The 20,315-nt window shown below is 35.2% G+C and overlaps 1 protein-coding gene across 11 annotated transcripts in view; it reads left to right on the forward strand.

Moving 5' to 3' along the window:
• The window catches only part of Abi3bp (ABI family member 3 binding protein), a 235,960-nt gene that overhangs the window by 38,329 nt on the left and 177,316 nt on the right, over positions 1 to 20,315 (forward strand). For all 11 annotated transcript variants that reach the window (XM_047564816.1, XM_047564821.1, XM_047564817.1 and 8 more), the window contains exon 2: positions 16,795 to 16,974. In XM_047564816.1, coding sequence (XP_047420772.1) covers positions 16,795 to 16,974 — 180 coding nt within the window. The remainder of the gene's footprint in view (positions 1 to 16,794; positions 16,975 to 20,315) is intronic.

Here is a 20,315-nt window from a genome sequence, read left to right on the forward strand (position 1 = left end):
AGAGGAGGAAGGGAGAGGGATGGAGATTTCACAGAAAAGTGAGAACCAGGATGCCATGTGTCCCAGAGTAAAATCGAGGTGTGTTAAGTGTGTATATGGGCATGCATGCACACGTGTGCACATGGAGAACTCTTGCAGTAGGGCGGGCAAATGTTTTCAGTGCTACTGAGAAATCATGAGGAATAAGAACTTCAGATGTCTGAAACATGGACTTCTCCAATCAACATTAGACTTGCCTCAGATATATTTAGAATTATTAAGACCATTATAATTATTCTAATATTAGGGTGGGAAATAACAGATTTGTACCTATTCTCTTATGAACCGTCAGGATGGTAGATAAACATTAAGAAATAGTTCACCATTGCTCTTTACGAGGACTTGGGTACATCCTCAAATTCTCAGTTGCATTTAATATGCTGGGATTAGAGTCATAGCTTCTGGTCATGCTCTCAGTCTGTGAAAATGGACATCACGTTTACTCTGAATGATTAGTATCAGACACCTAGAATAGGAAGAAAACCAGAGAAGTGTTTTTTTGATGGTTATAACCTCTGGAAATAATTCCTCACACAGAAGAGAGACTTTTTTTTAGGGGGGTGGGGTGTAACAGGGATTGAACTCAGGGGCACTCAACCACTGATGTGCAGCCACATTACCAGCCCTATTTTGTATTTTATTTAAAGACAGGGTCTCAGTGAGTAGCTTAGCGCCTCACTTTTGCTGAGGTTGACTTTGAGTTTACGATCTTCCTACCTCAGCCTCCAGAGTCACTGGAATTACAGGTGTGTGCCACCGCACCTGGTGAAGAGAGACTTCTTTATGGGAATGCAAAGTGGAATCAAATGTTCATGATCTTATATTAATTTTAAATTAGTGGATTAAAAGAGTGTTTTGACCAAGTGATTTATATATATATCATGCCTTATATAATGTCTTATGAAATGAATTAGCACAGATATCAACACCCTAACGCTCATCGTTACTCAATCTGACATTTCCATCCTCTTCTCTGGACAAGTCCTTCATGAACTTTAAGACCCATCTTTGATGCCATTTCTATGGTACTGTTACTGACCCACCCATTCCTGATTAGTCAGTGTTTGAATGATCTCTGCGTGTGATGCATCCCTCTATGTAGAAATTTTTGAGTATGTTGAGTAATAACTCTCACAAGTTTATATACTCCAATACTATATAATTTCTTTGAGGAAATACATTGTTTATATTAGCACAGTATTTTACACTTGAGAAAAGTGTTGTATGTGTTCACTCATTCATTCAAAACATATTTGTTGAATAGCCTTTCTATGCCAGATACTGTGTGCCAGGATAGTATCTTTGTATTGCTTACAATCTGCACATTTTACAATTCACATTTATGTTTATAAAATAAATTTTGGGGGGCTGGGGATATAGCTCAGTTGGTAGAGTGCTCTCCTCGCAAGCACAAAGCCCTGGGTTTGATCCCCAGCACTGCCAAAAAATAAATAAATAAATAAATAAATAAATAAATAAATAAATAAATAAATTTTGGTTTAAATAAAAAAAAAAATCTTAATTTAAAGTATGCTCAACTTATAAAGAATGTATTGAGGTCATATCAATAATAACTACCCCTGAGTTTGATAGTTTAGAAACTTCTTTTCACAAACTATCATTTACTCTTCCCAGTAATTCCAAGGGTGAATCCTGTTTTATAAGGGATAAAATGACATTTAGACAGTAAATGAATCATTCATACAACAAAGGCAATTTGGGGTTTAATCTGAGATTTGAACACAGGGTTTTTGGCCATTACATCCCCTATGTATCCTTCCTTTCTAAAGCCCTATTTCTTTAGGATCATACAAAGAATCTCAAGGATAAGGAAACAACAGTATTCTCATAGCTGAAAATGTTAGCTTTAATCTCACAAATAACATAATTTATTCAATGCCAAAGTAAATTCAGTATAACAGATCTCAAATGTGATGAAAAACTGGTCTTGAATCTTATAAGAACAGTTTCTCATCCCCAAAATCAATACCAAATTTCATCAAAGTTGTGAAATGATTGAGATAATTGCTAAACTTTGCTAACTCACCAAGATGATACAGAATTTGGTTATATACTATTATGGAAAGATTCCTATGACTTAATTAAAAGATAATGCAGTCATTCAAAATAAGGATAGGGAGGAATATTTATGTTAAAGAAAATACAGGTCATAAAACAGCATTTAGAATATAATCCTATTTTTTGTAACTGTTATATATTATACCCAGGAAAAAATGTCTGGAAGAACATATAAAGAATCTTTATGGAATATTTCTCTTGATCTTAAATAATGAATAATTAAATTATTTTCTTTTCTAGCTCTTTTAAATTTCTTATTAAAATGTGGATTATTTATATATTTCTTTTTTAAAATCAAATTATTATTAGGGTACAGGGAATGGAAATTGTGCTACTAGCCTGGGATGAATGGTGAAATGATGTGACTTGGTGAAGACAGAGTTCAGTAATTTTTAAGTAGCAAAATTCTCAGGGGAAACAGGGGGCCCATGCCAATATAGCAATTGAATGCCAAATGCCTTATTCTCATTTAGTTTTTGGCTTAAAATGAATAACAACTGATTTTAATAACATGTTCTCTTTGCAGGAGGGACCTGTATTGATTGAATTCCATTTAAACTGTCATCTACTTATAAAATATTGTTGGTGTGTTTCATTTAAAAACAGCATATTTGTTTTTCTGCTTAAATCAAATCTTGCTCTGAGCATTCAAATTGTTTATAAGGGCTCGAGAGGCAACATTTTTACCATGTGACTATAATTGCCTCAGATTTAAATTTCATATTATTAATTTCTCAGAAATTTGGGGTGTGTGTGTGTGTTTAGGGAAAATAATTTAGGTTTGTTTACAACACAGTGGTGTGTCTTTTAATGTGACCTGCAGGGACGCTGTATGATCTGACTCCTCTGCCCTTGGTAGCTTCATTGTATACCCCTGATCCATTATGTCCCAGCCATGCTAACCTTTTGTAAAAGTACCCACTACTTTTGCCTCAAAGCCTTTGCTCCTGTACCTCCTTGTGCCCCAGAGTGCTGTTCTTGCCTCCCCTCTCCCTATGCACATTTAGGCTTTGACTTATTCCTATCCATGCATTAAATTCCTTGTCTCTCAGGTCAGGGCAGTTACTGAGCTATGGAAATTCTGGGCACCTCAACAGTGTAATCTTGGATTTTTGTTCTCATGTTCCTGTGTGTCAAGTCTATTTTCTGCTACCAGTAAACTGCCTTGAACTCTATTTTTATTCTGAGCATCTGTTTTAGTCAGCCATTTTTTATCGCTGTGACTGAAAAGACCCATCAGCACAATTGTAGGGGAGAAAAAGTTTATTTGAGGGCTCACAGTTTCAGGGATCTTAGTCCATAAAAGGCCAGCTCCATTCCTCAAGGTTCAAGGTGAGGCAGAACATCATGGTGGAAGTGTGGCAGAGGGAAGCAGATCACATGAAGATCAGAAAGCAGAGAAAGAGTCTCCACTTGCCAGATACAAATATATACACCAAAGCCACGCCCCAATTCCCACCTCCTCCAGCCTCACTCTACCACTTCAGTTACCACTCAGTTAATCCCTATCAGGGGATTAATTCACTGATCGGGTTAAGACTCTTACAACCCAATCATTTCTCCTCTGAACCTTCTTGCATCGTCTCACATGTGAGTTTTGGGGGACACCTCACATACAAACCATAATAGCATTATAGCTTCATCTTCCTAACGGTTTTGATTATCTCAACTTCAGCTTATTTCAGTTCCTTATTATGACTCCTAACCTCTCTTCCTCACTATCTATATTAATTCATCCCACATGGGGACTCACATTTTCATTGTCTAAGAAACATTCTCCCATGGAAAGTCAAAGCACAATCTCATTTATTTCCAAGTTTGGAGTTTTGAATAGAATGGGAAAAATTCATTGTAGCTCCTATGTTCTAAATAGAAAAAGAAAAAGAAGCTGTAACATTAAAAAAAAAAGTTGTAAGGCAGCCTTCCTTCTTATTTCTGTAATTTAAAGTCAAGTCTTTTTTTTTTTTTCCAAATTGGTTCATTCGGTTAGATTTTGCTAACATTTAAAAAATGTTATAAAATTCTATTTTAAGCACTTAATCTAAAGCTTGGGTCACATCCATCATGTAAGATGAGGAAATTTTAATAATGTCAGAATGGTAGGAAATGATGCCAAGTCATTTTGGCTTTCTTTCCCTCACTTAGAAAAGTCCAAATGCTACATTAATCGCAAACTGTCACAGACGTTAGCAATGAGCTATACACACTTCAGATATGTGTGTGATCAGAAATTTCAAGATTTTATTAATGTTGAAAAACATTTTAGTCATTCAAAATGTTTTAATTCTTACTATGAAAAAGGAACAATGACAAACTATCACAGTCCCACTAAGTCCCAAGTCACTATGATAGCTGTTTATTTTCATAATCAGAAGAACAGAACTGGAGCATTTGGCTCACGAGGATGAACTTTTTTTTTTTTATCAAATTTTAAATACAAATAATAATAAAGCTAAGCTCTCCAGAATTGGTTAATTGGGGAGGGGGGTGAATAAATATTCATAAAGAGTATAGGTAAAATAGTCTTAAAACTCGAATGACTAGAGATTGAGAAAACAACTCACCAGTCTATCCTTCATCAGTCATTGCTAAGAATGTCAATGATCACTATTGCAAAAGTTTCTCTTACATTTTGGATAAATTGGAGTTACTGTATTTTAAAATAATTATTGTAACAAAGTGGTCTTCATTAATGACTAAAGACAGATGTTCTGATGTCTTCACTTTGTGCTACTATAACAGAATACCACAGATGGAGTAATTTATAATGAAGAGAAATTTATTTGACTCCTGGCTCTGGAGGCTGGGAAGTCCAGAAGCATGGGATTGGCACCTGCCCAGGGCCACCTCCCTTCTTTGAAACATGGTGGAAGGCATCACATGGGGAGAGAGGGCAAGAGAAGGCTCAACTTGATTTTATAACAAACCCACTCTTAAAATTACTAACTCAGTCCCATGACAATGGCATCATCCATTCATGACCTAATCACCTCTCAACATTGTTGCATCAAAGATTGAATTTCCAGCACATGAACCTTGGGGACATCTTTAAACCATAGCATCATGTGTTTAAAATGATGAATTTTATTATATAATCTATATTTAGTGACAGTAATAAAAATATAACTCATTTTTTGAATAATCACAATTTGGAATTGTCCTTAAGAGAAGAATTCACAATCTTAACAATAGAAAAACAAAAAAGTTAGAGTTTCTTAAAAAGTTAAGCATAAATCTATCATATGACCAAGCAATTTTATACCTACATATTTATCCAAGAAACTAGAAACATATGTCCACACAAACACTTGTACATGAATTTTCATAGTATGTTCATAATAACCAAAACTGGAAATGACCCAAATATCCATCAGCTAAGGAATGAAGAAAATATTATATATCCACAAAATGAAATGCTATCCAACAATAAAAAGGAATGAACTAGTGATACGATATAGATGGATAACTCTCATAAAAATTATGCTGAGTGAAAGAAGCCAGATTCAAAAGACTACATGTTGTATGAGTCAGTTTATATTAAATTACCAAAAAACAAAGTAGACCCATGGTTGCCTGGAGCTAAGTTTGGGAGCAGAGATTGACTTTAAATGGGTACAAGGGAATGTTTTTAGAGTCATGGAAAGGTTCTAAGAATGGACAGCGTAGATGTAATAAATTCTACAAATCTACCAAGTTAGGTAAATTTACAAAAATCAAACTATACACTGTAAATGGGTAAATTTTATAATATGTATTATATGTAACAGTCACACACATTCTTTCCATATGTCTATGAAAATATTTTTTCATATTTGAAGAACAATTTTGGAGTCCTGTGAGAAGTAAATATTATCCAGAAATTATTACAATGTTTACATAAAAATTCATTTTCTGATTTGTTTGGATTTTCCCACATTTTAATAGGAGACAATATTTTATTTGGATATTAGGAGATCTCCTTGAAAATTAGATCAAGAATTGATTTGAGAATCTCCAGTTCATTTTACAGAGGAGAAAAATGAGTCTTAGCAAGGACAGGTGACATAAGGTCAAACACAGTAAGAAGCGAAGCTTATGCCAGAACCTCTTCTGTTTCTTCCACAACATGTCATTAAGAGGGAGTGCCCTGCTGGGAGGTTAACAACTCACAGCCTTTCCTAAAGCCTCCTTAAGTCTCTTGGCCTGCTCTGGGTTAGTACCAGAGGCCACCTGGTTATGCTCTCATGACATTTTGTCCTTTTTCCTGGGAGACTCTCACTAGTGAAATCTCAAAATAAGCAGCTATATATATTATCACCATTGGGTATTCATTAACTAAACAAATTACAAACGATTCATAAAGATACCAAATGTCTGAAAAACAATGGCACATGAAGTCGTGTGTTTCAGTTGCAGCTCATGTTTTTGAGATTTTTTTTTAAATGTCTGATTTATTTAAGACAGTTTTGTGATGTTTTTTATAAGATGACAAAAATTTCATTTTTATCAAGAATATTTTCAGTTTCCTCCAGGAGCAGTGTTTTCACAATGAAAATGTTTAATCTTGTCTGGGTAGGATTTCTTACAGTATGAGCAGAAATTGTAGGTTTTCTGCTTTACCCAATAGAGAAGCACTTTGATTAAATTCAACTTCTTCTTGGTCAGTGGAACTTCTTGTGTGCTTGAATTGAAGTGATCGAAAGAAGGAAAGAAAAAGGAGCACCAATCTTTTGGAAAATCACCCAAATAGAGGGATATTAACTAGAATAATTGGTTTTCTTTCTTTTTTTTTTCTTTTAAGCTTGGTTTTTGAAACCTGATCATTCAGAGAATTGTAGGGCCAAGCATTTTTTTCATATGAAACATATTTAAATTTACCCACTTTCATATTTTTGAGAGTCATTCTTAAACAAAAGAAAGTTAACATTACCCTCTGTTGACAGAAGGGACTGGCTCCTGTCTTGATTTCTCAGTGTGAGTGGGACGGTGATTGGGAAGGTGTTGGAGACCTTGAGTATCAGTGACCACTCCTTAGCTCTTCAGTGAAAATAAAATCATGATGTGGTTTTATCTGTATTTACTTAAATGTTATCATTAAGTGTCTATAATAAATGGAAGAGTTTTTAGTTTTGCTTCCTGGTAAACAACATGCAGATAAATATCTGGAATGACAACTCAAAGATGTGAAAATGTTGATTTTAAAGCTCTACCAGTGAAAGTTACAACAAAACAATCAATGCATAAAATAAATTTGGTAAATCTTTAAAACATTGTCTTGCATGCTAAAAGTCTTATGAAAAATACAGTCTACTCTGTGATTCTATTTAATTGAAGTCTAGAATACCCAACACTAGTCTGTGGTCGTAAAAGTAAGAACAATAGTTTCTGGGAGGATGGGTAGGAGTGAACTGGCAAGGTGCATAAGGAGATTTTCTGGGTTGATGTGATGTTCTAAATATTGTTATCAATTTGGGTTCCATAGACATATTGCATTTGGACAAAAATCAATATAGTTAGGATTTATACATTTATTACATGTAAATTTTATCTCAAAAGAAATATAAATACATATTAAACTGTGCTAATATGCATATTGAAATGTTTAGGATTAAAGAGTACTAAAGGGTATCTTTGAAATTCACTAAAAATAAGATGGGTTAATGATGGATAGAAGGATGGAGAGATGGAGAAACGTGATAGAGCAAGTTCCATAGTAATCATTGACTTTTGGTGGTGGCTCTATGGATGGGCACTGCACATTTGTTTTCAACTTTTCTGTATATTTGGAATTTTTTGCAATGTTGGAAAAATACTCTTCTTTTTTTCTAAGTCTGTAATTAGATTGGTTGGATTTAAAGACATGTAATAGATTCTTAAAGGTCACAGTAATAGTCCAATTTTTTTTGTTGTTGTTCCCAGGGATTTAACTCAGGGACACTTGACCAGTGAGCCACATCCCCAGACCTATTTTGTATTTTGTTTAGAAACCAGTTCTCACTGAGTTGCTTAGTGCCTCCCTTTTGCTGAGGCTGGCTTTGAACTCTCAATCCTCCTGCCTCAGCCTCCCAAGCCGTTGGGATTACAGGTGTGTGCCATTGTGCCCAACGCCAAATATTTTTTAACATTTTACCTAAAGTGTCTCCAGAAATTATAATTCTAGTTGATCGTAATTCGCAGAATTTGTTCAAAGGCTAAAATATATGAAAAATTCTAATAATTCTAATGATTGGAAATTTAACAGTTGTGGATGAGGTCTTTTTTTTTTTTCCTTCACATTGTATTGCATATCTGTATATATCATTCAAATGACTTTGGGCTTTTTTAGTTTCATTTTTATGCATTGAATTTGCAAACAGTAATGGTTCTCAAACTTGAAAGTACATCAGAATTACTCAAGTAGCTTTTTAAATACAGATTGCTGCCTCCACCCCAGAGTTTTTGATTCAGTAGGACTGAGATGGTTTTTAAGAATTTGTACTTCTCACAAGTTCCAAGTGATGCTGGTTCTCTAATCAGGGGACCACACTTTCAGAATCCTGGCACCCACCTTCCATTTGGAGAGCCCGTTGCCATTATTTCTTACTTTGGATAGCAAGAGAATAGAAGCAAATCCCCTCCATGGATTTTCGTGACAATCAACAGAAAAACAAGGGCAATAGGTTTTGTTAGCTTGTTGATGTCTTTCTTTTCTTTTATGTGTATTTTAAAAATTACTAAGAATCCACAGGTTTTTCTAAGTGGCACAGAAAAGGTATTACAAATATGCTTTGACACTACATTATTTTCTCCATCACTTTCCCGCCTGTATCTGACATATCCTCATGGAATAAAAACCATTTTTATGACTAACAAAAATCTAAAAGGGCATTTTCTGTGTACATCCTTTCTACCCCTTCCATCAGATTTAGAGTTTCTCTACTGTAGCTGTATTGTACTAATTATATTACACAAAAATAGACTTATTCATCTGCCTAATTTATTGAAATGCAGTCTTTGTGATCAGACAAGTCATATTTGAATTTATATCACTAATACAAATTACCTAGTAATTAATGAATGGATCAAATGAAAAGCAGATGGGTAAATATATATAGAATACCTGAGAATTGATAGTTAATAGTGAACAGAAATTTATTGGCTCACAGCACTGGAGGCTGGGAAGTCTAATATCAGGTGCCAGTATGTGACCAGGGCTGCCTTGCTACACTATCAGGTGGAAGAAGGTGAGAAGGCAACAAAGAAAGAGGGAGGCTGAGCTCAATCTCTGGTAATGACATTAGTCCATTCTAATCGCCTAATGGGAGGCACCTAAACATGTCCCATTACCCTGCATCTCCCTACAGTATTGCAATGGGGAATAAGTTCAAGAAGCATTTTGAAGGGAACAGAATTATTCAAAACCATTGCATTCCTCAAAGAAAATATAAATTTTACCTAAACTTTATTTTTTGTCATTTGAAAACTACCCCCATGCATTTATTTCAAATATATGGTTGTTGATTACATGTGATTGTCTCTCCTACCATCCCATTGCACCTCTTTACTTCTCAAATTAGCATAATACAGACTTCAGAGAGCAGTTCTAGAGAATCAGATTAAGGAATTGTGTTTAAGGACAACAGTATATGTCTCAGGATGAGATGTCTTCTTCAGAATGAGAAGCTGCTGACTTATAAGGTAGTTTTTGAAAAGTAAATTTCCTATTTGGCTGTTGCTTGGGTTATAAAGTAGGTAATGAAGTTTTTGCTCCTTTGGTAAAACTATTAACTTTGCCAAATGGTGCTGAAATGTCAACATTGGCAAGTTAATTTGTCTCATTCGGGCATCCAAAGTCACCAGACGGTGAAGTATTGGCCTGAGGAATAAGAGCATTGGGAATTCTGACCAAGGTGGAGACTGGGGTTATTTTGGTTGAAATGGAGCTCATTTATACCAACAGCTGAGCAAATGGATATAAAGTACTCCATTAGGAAGAAAAGATTTTTTCCCTCTAGACTTAACGGTATTTCTAAATTCAATAGCAAACATCCTCTGGGTATGTGATAACCATAATGTCCTAATCAATAGTTAACTCCTGTACTCCTGGAAATTGTCTTCATGAGAATTGCCCAGGTGTGGCTTTATGAGGGGAGCTCTCCAGGTAGGCAGGGAATTACCCTTTCTTGAACTCTGAGAGCACATTGCATGTGGGAACATGCCCTTCAACTGGCATGCTCAGTTCAAGGCAGCTTGGAGCAGGACTGTGCTGTTCTGCTAGCCTACGGTAGTCCTGAGACACTGTTGGTGCTTCTTGCTAACATGATCCGGTCTGAATAAATTACCGGTGCAACTGTTCTTATGTTTTATGGGATTTTATTACAGTTTTTCTCTGCATTCGGTGTCATTTTTCTTTAGATTTGTGAAAATCTTGCTGTATCTATTCACTGTAATCAGGATTTTTTCTTATGTTTTCAGATTTTTCAAACAATAAAACATGAGTGAGAATGCCTTCTTGCTGTTATTTCCTGAATGTCCAGAATCTTTTTCCCTCTATTGCTTCAAGTACCTGATTCAACATCCATGCTTTAAATATATGGAGAAGGAATTTCATTCTAAATTGGGGAGCATAACATCGAAAGTATTTGTAGTTCTACGTCCGAGTCTAGCCCACACAGGGCATCCCATGACCAATATCACTTCACTTGGAATTTAGAAAGGATTTGCCTAGCTATTGCTCTGGTTTTTTTTTTTTTTTTTTTTTTTTTGGTGGTACTGGGGATGGAACCCAGGGCCTTGTGCGGGCAAGGCAAGCACTCTACCAGCACTCTACCAACTGAGCTATCTCCCCAGCCCCGCTCTGTGTTTTTAATTGTAATTCTGCACTGGCACACACAACACGACCACAACCATGAAAGCCATTTAATTCCTTCTACATACCTACCTTGTTCTGGTATGCATCATGTCACTGCAGAATAGGCCCTGACTTTCCCCATCTCTATAACCCCCTTTCTTTCTGATCAAAGGTCATTCAAGGACTAAACAGAAGCAGTTTTAATAATATCTAATATTATAGCAAAATTTAATCTTCATCCTCAAGGTGTTCAACTGAAGCTACCATGTTTTTTTTCTGTTATGGAAAATTTCCACTAATAATCACCAACTTTCATGTTGTTAATAAGAAAAAGTCATGCTTTAGACTACAGGCTCTGTAGGATCAGGAACTAAAGATAGTTGCTGATTGCCTTTGACTACTCAGTTCACTCTGTGAATATCACAGAAAAATTACTGAAACTTCATATGGTTTCCTCCCTCCCTCTCTCCCTCCCTCCCTCCCTTCCTCCCTTCCTCTTTCTCTTCTTTCTCTTCTTTCTCAACACCCTTCCTTGGAATATGGAACCAGAGCAGGGAGAGTCATTTGAGCACCAACTCTATATTATGCAATCCCCTTTCGATTCCCTAAAAATTAAGGCAAATGTTAAAGTATGCCATGTTCTACATTAAAGTTGTAGTTTACAAATCTCAACATTACAGTTTAATGATATACAATCTGTGCTATGTACTATAATCTTTTGGAAGTTTTTGAATATTTCATTAGGTAGTGATTGCCCTGCTTAAAACAAAAACTTAAGCTGGATATCTTGATGACTCCTTAATATCTGAGGTGACCACAGGCATTGGAGTAACCCACAGTCTACCAAAAGTTTAAAATACATTTGAAACAGTATTGTCAATTCAGGCATTGTCAATGCCTGAGAAGAACTTTCTTAATGATACACATACACACACACACACCCCGCTATACATAGATACATGTGTATGTATATGTATATATAATATGTTGAATGATAACTAATAATATTAGACACTGTTAAAGTTACTTCTACCAGAGCTATAATAGCAAGATACCCAAATGACTTTTCATAGGCCGTATATAAATGTGGTTATAGAGATATAGATGGTCATGGTCCATTCCACAGTGGAATGATGGCATGCCAGAGATTCAATCGTGTTGTTGCATATGTAACTAGTGGTTTGCTCAGTTCTGTTGCTGATTCATATCACATCCTATGAATGAACCATAATTTGTTTATCCATTCAGTTGTTGATGGATATTTGGGTTTGTCTCCAGGTTGATGCTACTTTGAATATTTGCCACAAGTTTTTGTATAGACATATTTTCATTTCTCCTGGATAAAATACCTAGAAATAAGATCAATGGCTTTTTGGTAATTTCTCAACAGTTTTTGTAAGTGGCTATACTATTTAACATTCACACTTAAAATATGTGAAAGTTTCAAATCATACCTAAGATTTATTATTGTAAGTCCTTTTGATTTTAGCCATTCTTGTGTTTGTGGTATATCATTGTGGTTTTAATTTTTGTTTCCCTGATATTGATTGGGAGTTGGTAAAGCTATTACTTGAGGGACAAATCCAGACCAATACCTATTTTTATAAGTGTAGTTTGTTGGAACACAGACATGTCCATGTGGATGATGTCCATAGCCACTTTTACACTTCAGTGGCAGAGTTGATTCGTTGTGGTAGAGAACATCTGGACTGCAAAGTCTGAAATATTTGCTACATGATCCCTGATGGAAAATCACCTTATGACTGTGATGTTGACAATCTCTTCATATGCTGCTTGTTCACCCCATATCTCCTTTAGTGAAGAATCTATTCGAGTGCATTCAAATCTTTTTGCCCCTTGGTTTTTTTTTTTTATTGAATAGAAATAATATATACTTTGGATACAAGTCCATCAGTAGATTTATCTTTTGCAAATATTTTCTACCAGTCTGTTGTTTGCCTTTTATTTTTCTTGCTGGTTCTTTGAAATTTCAAAATTTTAAAAATCAAATCAAATCCAGTGTGTCAATTTTTTAAATCTGTTCTTCATATACTGTATCAGAGTTGATGGGAATTGATTTAATTAAGTGTCTTAGAATATTTTGATATTTGTATAATAGAATAAGTGACTGAACAAGGACATGTTGGGACTGTAACTATAATGTGTGCAGAACACATTACATACTACAGGTAGAATAGGGTTCTTCTTTTAATTCTGAAATGACTCATTATTTTATTGACATCAGTATTACTGCTTTTATTTCACTTAGTATCCTAAGGAAATTAATTCTATATCTGATTTACTTTATGCCCAAACTTGCTATTTAGAATATTTCTAATTTCTTCATTAATGTTGAATAGCATGGAGACATATAAAGCCAAGGTAATTATTGTTTGTACATTAATAAATATTCTTTACTTTTAGAAAAGAGTTTTAATATTTTCTCCTGTATTTATTTTGTCATCTTGACCAACTTGATATCAACAATTTAGAACATGTTCTGAAATATTGTGAAAAGTATAAGAATCTTATGAGAGATCAAATATAAAAAAATTCCTACTAATGAATGTACTTTAATGGTGATTCCTTTCTCACAGGTCGATGACTGAATGCCCAGGACAGTTAATCTGGTTTCACTAAGTACCATGTATTTGGGCTGTTTCTTTATAGAACTTGACTAAAACTGACCACAGCTCTGCAACAACAGCAACCTGCCCCCTCTGGTTGATTCAGAGAGTTTTTTGAAGTTACAATGCTATTTCTTTTGTCTGTTTTTCCAAACCCACCACTTCTGCCATGCTCATTGTTTTTAATGCTGCAGGGCATATATTTACTTTTAAAAATGAAAAGCGGATTAATTCTCATTTTGTTTTGAAAGACTTTTCTTTTAGAATTTCACAACACCCTTTGAAATATTTAGAGATACCCTAGGGTGTTTGTTGCAAACAGAGGATTAGAAACCCTTGTCACAGAGCCAAGATTCCACTTTGCCAATATGCAGTTTCTTTCCCCCAAGGCAAATTAGTGTTGCTTTTACACAATGCTTGCATTTATTTTTAATTTTTATTTCCTCTCACATCTGTTGCCATATACTCTTACTTCTCCAATGCTCTTACTTCCTTATACTCCTGTACTTTCCTAGGTAACATATATGCTACTTTACTTACAAATGTTATATTAGTTAGGCTTGTAATATATTGTATGATTTTCTATTGTCTTTACTTAAAGTCACTCAGCAGAGATCTAACTATTAATAAGTGCTGAAAAATGACTGTCATTATCTGCCTCGGCTCAGTACATGAGCCATTAAACCAAAATTATTCAAAAGAAAGATAAAAGTATCATTTAAAGATTAAACATTAATATAGGATGCACATAGATATAGCCCCCAAATATTGGAGAATTTGTCAAAAATTGTAAAATGTCACTAAATACTCATTCAAATTTTCATTTGAAAAACCCCCAACAAACTTATTTGGAATAAAGGGGGAAAAAGCTTGCTTAATCATTTTTTCTGACCACTGAGAGAAGCAATGAAGTAAGAACCAGATGAGTAAAGGGATGTAGAGAAGGCAAACCAAACATAGAGGGAATTCATCCTGGGTGAACAATGTGAGCCAAGGTGGAGAGCTAGGACCATGTATACACTACAGAAGGCAAGGAGATCATACTAGCCAAAACCAAAGGAGCTATGGTGAGATACTGTAATGGGAGAAGTAACGTATGGTAAGTTACAAGGGCCATAACTTCCTAATTCTAAATAAAGAACTGGGATGATGATCTTAAAGTATAAAGTTGGTGATACTGTAGTGAAGTGAGATTTTTTTTTTTCAGGGTATTTTAAAAGTTTAGTTCTAGATAGTAGTATGAATCCTTTTATGTACCTATGTTTATTAAGGCTACTCAGACTGATTTTGGTTGAAGCAGAATAAACTCAGTATGACAACCTTGGGGAGCTTGTGTTGTACAGACTTGGTGATTGGTATTTACACAACATAAAACTTTGATGAATGAGAAATAGAATATGAATTGTTAAGTTGGTAAATCCAGACTTCCCAATAGACAAGATATTTTCAAAATAATAAATCTGTGAATAATAAAATAATTCCAGCTTGCAATCCTAACCCTTGGGGCCAGGCATGTTTTGGAATTCACAAATTTGAGGCATTTTAGAAAAGTATTAGACCAAATATTATATAACCTCTGTAGCAAGTGCTCGCCCAGCAAGCCTCAATTCTCTAAGCACATTTTCACTGTGAAGCATGTCAGTAGTCACACTAAGCAGGCTCAGAGATGGACAAAATGGATTCAGGATGGTTCAGAGTGTGTTTTGTTGCCAAATTAGTTTGAGATGAACTTAGGAAAAAAAGACAACATACAAAGTTTTTTAGATTTCTGAATAATGGCTAAATAATTGTGGCTAATAGATGCCTAAGCAGTTACGGAACAACTGTTGCATGCCAGCTTTAAGGTTGTGCTGTTTCCCCTCACTTTGTAAATAACCCAGCAAGGAGGTGGCTGTTGTCCATCCTTTATAGAGCAAGATGCTCAGGTTCAAGCATGTCCAGGGAGTTGCCAGAGTGATAAGTTAACCATTATCTTACAGTGACAATAACAGAGTTGGGTTTGAACCCTGTTCCTCCGGCTCCAAAGACAAAAGTCAATGTGGTTTCCTCACTGTTTGGTGAAGACCTTTGGTTAGCGTGATTATCTGTTCCTGTTGCATCAGTGGTTAAATAAAAATATCTTGAGAATTGAAGTAATGTCTCTCTTGGCACTTTTCACAGTCTCTCTGGGAAAGTTGGTCCAACTGTCATTGACAAGTTAATGATACCCAGATACACCCTAGTCCTGAGCATCACACTTAGATACTCAACTCTCTGTTGGACATCTCCATATAATTGTCTTACCATTACAGTGAGCTCCCAATGGGATTAGTCCTCTTTCTCCTTAGTCGTTCTCTTCCTTCCAGCATTCCCTGTTTTACCACCTTAGCCACCGCTAAGCCAGAGACCTTTCTTCTCCTCTCCCTTTCCAACTCTATCCATGACCAATTCTTGTGGCTGTAATGTTGGAAAGCAGCACAGAGAAGGCTGAAGGTTTTCAAAGTTTAATAATTCAGGGTTTTTTTTTGTGGGGGGGAGGGGAGGGGTGGTACCAGGAATTGAACCCAGGGACACTCAACCCCTGAGCCACATCCTCAGCCCTTTTTATTTTTTATTTTGAGACAGGGTCTCGCTAAGTTGCTGAGTCTGACTTTGAACTTGTGATCCTCATGCCTCAGCCTCCCAAGCTGCTGGGATTATAGGAGTGCTCCACTGTGCCTGGCAGTAATTCAGTTTTACCAATAAGGAAATCTGGGTCCTTTCACTATGAGGCAAAAGAGAAGGCCTAAATTCTACTTACCTGCAATATTACTACAATACTACTTTTTATTCTCAGCTGCTTTATATAGTATTAAGTCCATTTCCTCATTGCTGTTTTAAAAATTATTATCTTATTTTTGTGGTACTGGAGATTGAACCCAGAGGCACTTTGCCACTGAGCTACATCCCCAGCCCTGTTAATTTTATTCTGAGCCCAAATCTCGATACATTGCCCAGGGTGGCCTCCAACTTGGAATTCTCCTGCCTCAGCCTCCCTAGTTGGGATTTCAGGTGTGTGCCTCCACTCTGGGCTCATTTTCTTTGATATCAAAATTGGCTACATTTTGGGCACATGTAGGCATGCGTACTCTGAGCCTTACAAAGTAGAGAGCATTCTTTCCCAGAACAATGCCTCCAGCAACCAACCCTTGCTAGAAATTTTTGTGGAATGTAAAACGGGTAACAGCCACATAATTTTTGTTTGTTTGTTTCCATCATTAGGTAAAAAGCCAAGCCTTAAAGTCCACATCAATACCACCAGTGATTCCATCCTCTTGAAGTTTCTACGTCCAAACCCAAATGTAAAGCTTGAAGGATTTCTCCTGGGATATGGCAGCAACGTATCTCCAAACCAGTACTTTCCTCTTCCCACTGAAGGGAAATATGCGGAAGCTGTAGTTGGTAAGGTGTTTGGGGATCAGGCTCAGAAAGAAGGGAGATAATGGGTGTAATAGATACACAAATCTCGAGGGCAAGAACCATTTCTTCTATATCCTTGGCTGAACCAAATGCTAGAATTGCAAATCATCTTCATAATTGTTGCAACCCGTAGCAAATACTTTACATAAAAATTTTTATTACATGCAGAAATAATGATAATCTTAATTGTCATTTTACCTGTAATTCCTCCCACATAACTTAATGCATAACGAAAAAAAATTAGCAGAAATAACTTGAGTTAATCCTCTGCAATGTGATTTATTTACATAATCTAATTTGCCTTATAGCTTCTGGTAGAAGGTAACAACCACAACTTTTTGGGTGTTTCTTCATAAGAGGCTACATTTAAAAAGAAAAGAAATTACATTTTTAAAAATTTAGAGTATTTCAGACAAAAAGATGAAAGGTTTTCTTTATATTATAAAATTGTATATATCTTTGAAAATATTTTAATCACCTTCAGATGCAATTTGAGCATGTGAGTCACTTTCAAAACTTCTCCAGAAGTAAATTATTTGCAAATAAAATCCCTTTAAAGGATAATTTTTTAAAAAAAGAGGATCTCTGTTGTGAATGCTTTGAAAATTCAAGTTGAGATTTATATTTTGTTCCACTACTAGGATTATTGCTTAAGAGGCTTTCTGTGAACTTCAGAAGTTCAGTGCTGTAAATTCAACTACTTTATATCAACTCTGGCATCTACGCATGTATGCAGAGAATGTTGAAGATTAATCTATTTTGTCCTGCAGCCTCTTTGTCCTCCCAAAGAAGTTTTTGTTGGATTTGAAAAACAGGCAAGAGGGTTAATATGGTTAGTTAAAGATGTAGACTAGATTTTATATAAGATAATCACTTTATAGCAAAACTGCTAGTTTTTTCATAAAAAAAACCTGTGAGAATTAAGCACCTTGGAAAAATATAACACCCTAATCTTTATCACTTGAACCATAAAGGAATTTGAATGTTTGCAAATGTTTCTACTATATTCATGCTATAGATATATGCTCACCTTCACACAGACAGAAGTAGAACTCTGGCTTCTTTTTTCACTCAGCTCTAGAAGTAACATTTCACTGATGATAGATTCTTATTTGGATATGTAAATTGAGAATTTGGCCAATTGGAAATTTCCTTTCTAGATCAGATGAAATAAATTCAATCAAAGTAATAGGAGTCAAATTACTAAGAAGAACATGTGTATGTGCAGAAAAGTAAAATTTCTAGCATGACTATTCCAACCTTTTACACTTTCAATAATGAAGACTGATCAAATGAACTTGGGACCTTTTATTCATTTACTATCGTTTTCAGCCTTTCAGTTTTTTATTATGGAAAATTTCAAACATAGGAGAGAACATCTCTGATGAGCCCTCGAGTTTCATCACGCAGTTTGAATACATGCCACTGTTTTGTTAATCTTTTATGTATAAAAGAATATATAGAACAATTTTTTTTTGCTGGAGTATTTTAAAGCATAATCAGATATTTCATTTTTATCTGAAAATGCTTGATTATGCATCTCTAATTGGTAAGACATATTTTTAATAATGTCATGCCTTTAAATTCCATAAAATCATTTTATACCTAGTCCATATTTAAATTTCTCTTAAAACTGTCTTTTTCAGGGTTGGCTTATTGGAATCAGGATTAAACAAAGCCTATATGTTTCATTTGATTATGTCTCTTAAGTTTCCTACTTTCCTTTTGATTTCTAGAGAAACTGGGTGGTTTAGCATATAGAATTCCACATTTGTTAGTTGGTAGCTCCTATTCTGGTTTTTATGAACTGGCTCCTTTCTCCCTGTATTTCCTATGAAAAGATAATTGGATCTGGGGGCTGTTTTAGATTTGGGTTTGGTTTTGGGGTGAGAAATACTAGTTTACAAGTGGTACTATGTATTTCCTAGTGACTCACAAGAAAAAGTACATAATGGCTGACCATCCCACTTTCTGACCCTAAGTTGGTTTGGTGTGCATGTTTAGGTGCTCTAGACTGATTTCTCTATTTTTGAAATTATTTTTGGTTTTAGTATCTGACAATGATCATTGCTCAGATCCAGTATTTCACATAAGGGTTATTAAATGACAATTTTCTAATTCTAGCATTCCTTCTGCCTTTTTAAGCTGATGATGATTTTTCTTTCTTCTTTCATCTACTTTTTCATTTCCTTTGTATGTTTTTAGGAAAATAGCATAAATAATTCTCATTGCTATCAGTTGGTGACCTAGTAGCCTCCACTGATGACTAATAATACAGTTTGTTTAGGCTCAATAAGAAGTATTGATTTTTATGTATCAATAGGTTTATATCAATATATCACTTATTCATCTCCTGTGATTCTTCTCTTTAACCAGCCTGACAATGGTTGTTTATTTATGCTGGTGAACTATTAAACTGTGAGCTTCTTAAAGGTAAAGTTTATGTAGTGTTTTCTGTTTATTCATATCAGAATGATTTACATTGAGTATATAGGTAATAAATATTTGTGGTATAGATTTGAATGGACTCATAGAATATTTAGACTGTAGGAAGTCTTGGGAAACTGTTTAATCTAAACTCTGTTGTCAGGTAAATAAATACCTAAGTCATGCAGAGTAGATATAACAGATAGATCTCTGTGTATCTTAAAGAACTCTAGGGACAAAGTTTCCAGAACTCTTAGGACACTATTCCAAGGGGCATTTTAAAAATTCTTACCTATCCTTTATATCACCTTGTTCATTTTATTAGTCCCCTTCCTATTCTGGTAATCTAGTGGAAGTGGAAAAACAATCCTCTTACATACTTCTTTTTTTCTTTCATATTTTGTATGCCAAGGAATCTTTGTGCTTCTACTTTTATTACTTCAAAAGTGGACTTGTATTCTAAGTGTTATTTTTTGGTTGCTAAAATTGATTATTTATAGTTTTCCATGATTGTATTTGCTTTAATTGCTCTTAACTGATTAAGCAGCTGTATATCAGTTTTCTATCGCTGCTGTAATAAATTACCACAAACTTGGTGACTGAAAACATTAAGAATACATTATCTTGTGAATGTGGGTCAGAAGGCCAATCTGAGTCTCATTGAGCTAAATTCCAGGTGTGGGCAGGGCCGCATTCCCTTCTGGAAGCTCTGAAGCTTTTTGCCTTTTTCAGCTTCCATGAAGTGCCTGCTTTCCACTTTTACCCAAGACTTTTACCTGAAAATCAAGCTCTTCTCATAACACATCACATTATCCTGGCCCCTTCTCTTTCTCTTCTACCTTTAATGGCCCTTGTGATTGTCTTGAGCCCACCTGGCAAATCCAGGATAGTCTCCC

The sequence above is a fragment of the Sciurus carolinensis genome, chromosome 9 (genome assembly GCF_902686445.1).
Source record: "Sciurus carolinensis chromosome 9, mSciCar1.2, whole genome shotgun sequence".
NCBI classification, from domain to species: Eukaryota; Metazoa; Chordata; class Mammalia; order Rodentia; family Sciuridae; genus Sciurus; species Sciurus carolinensis.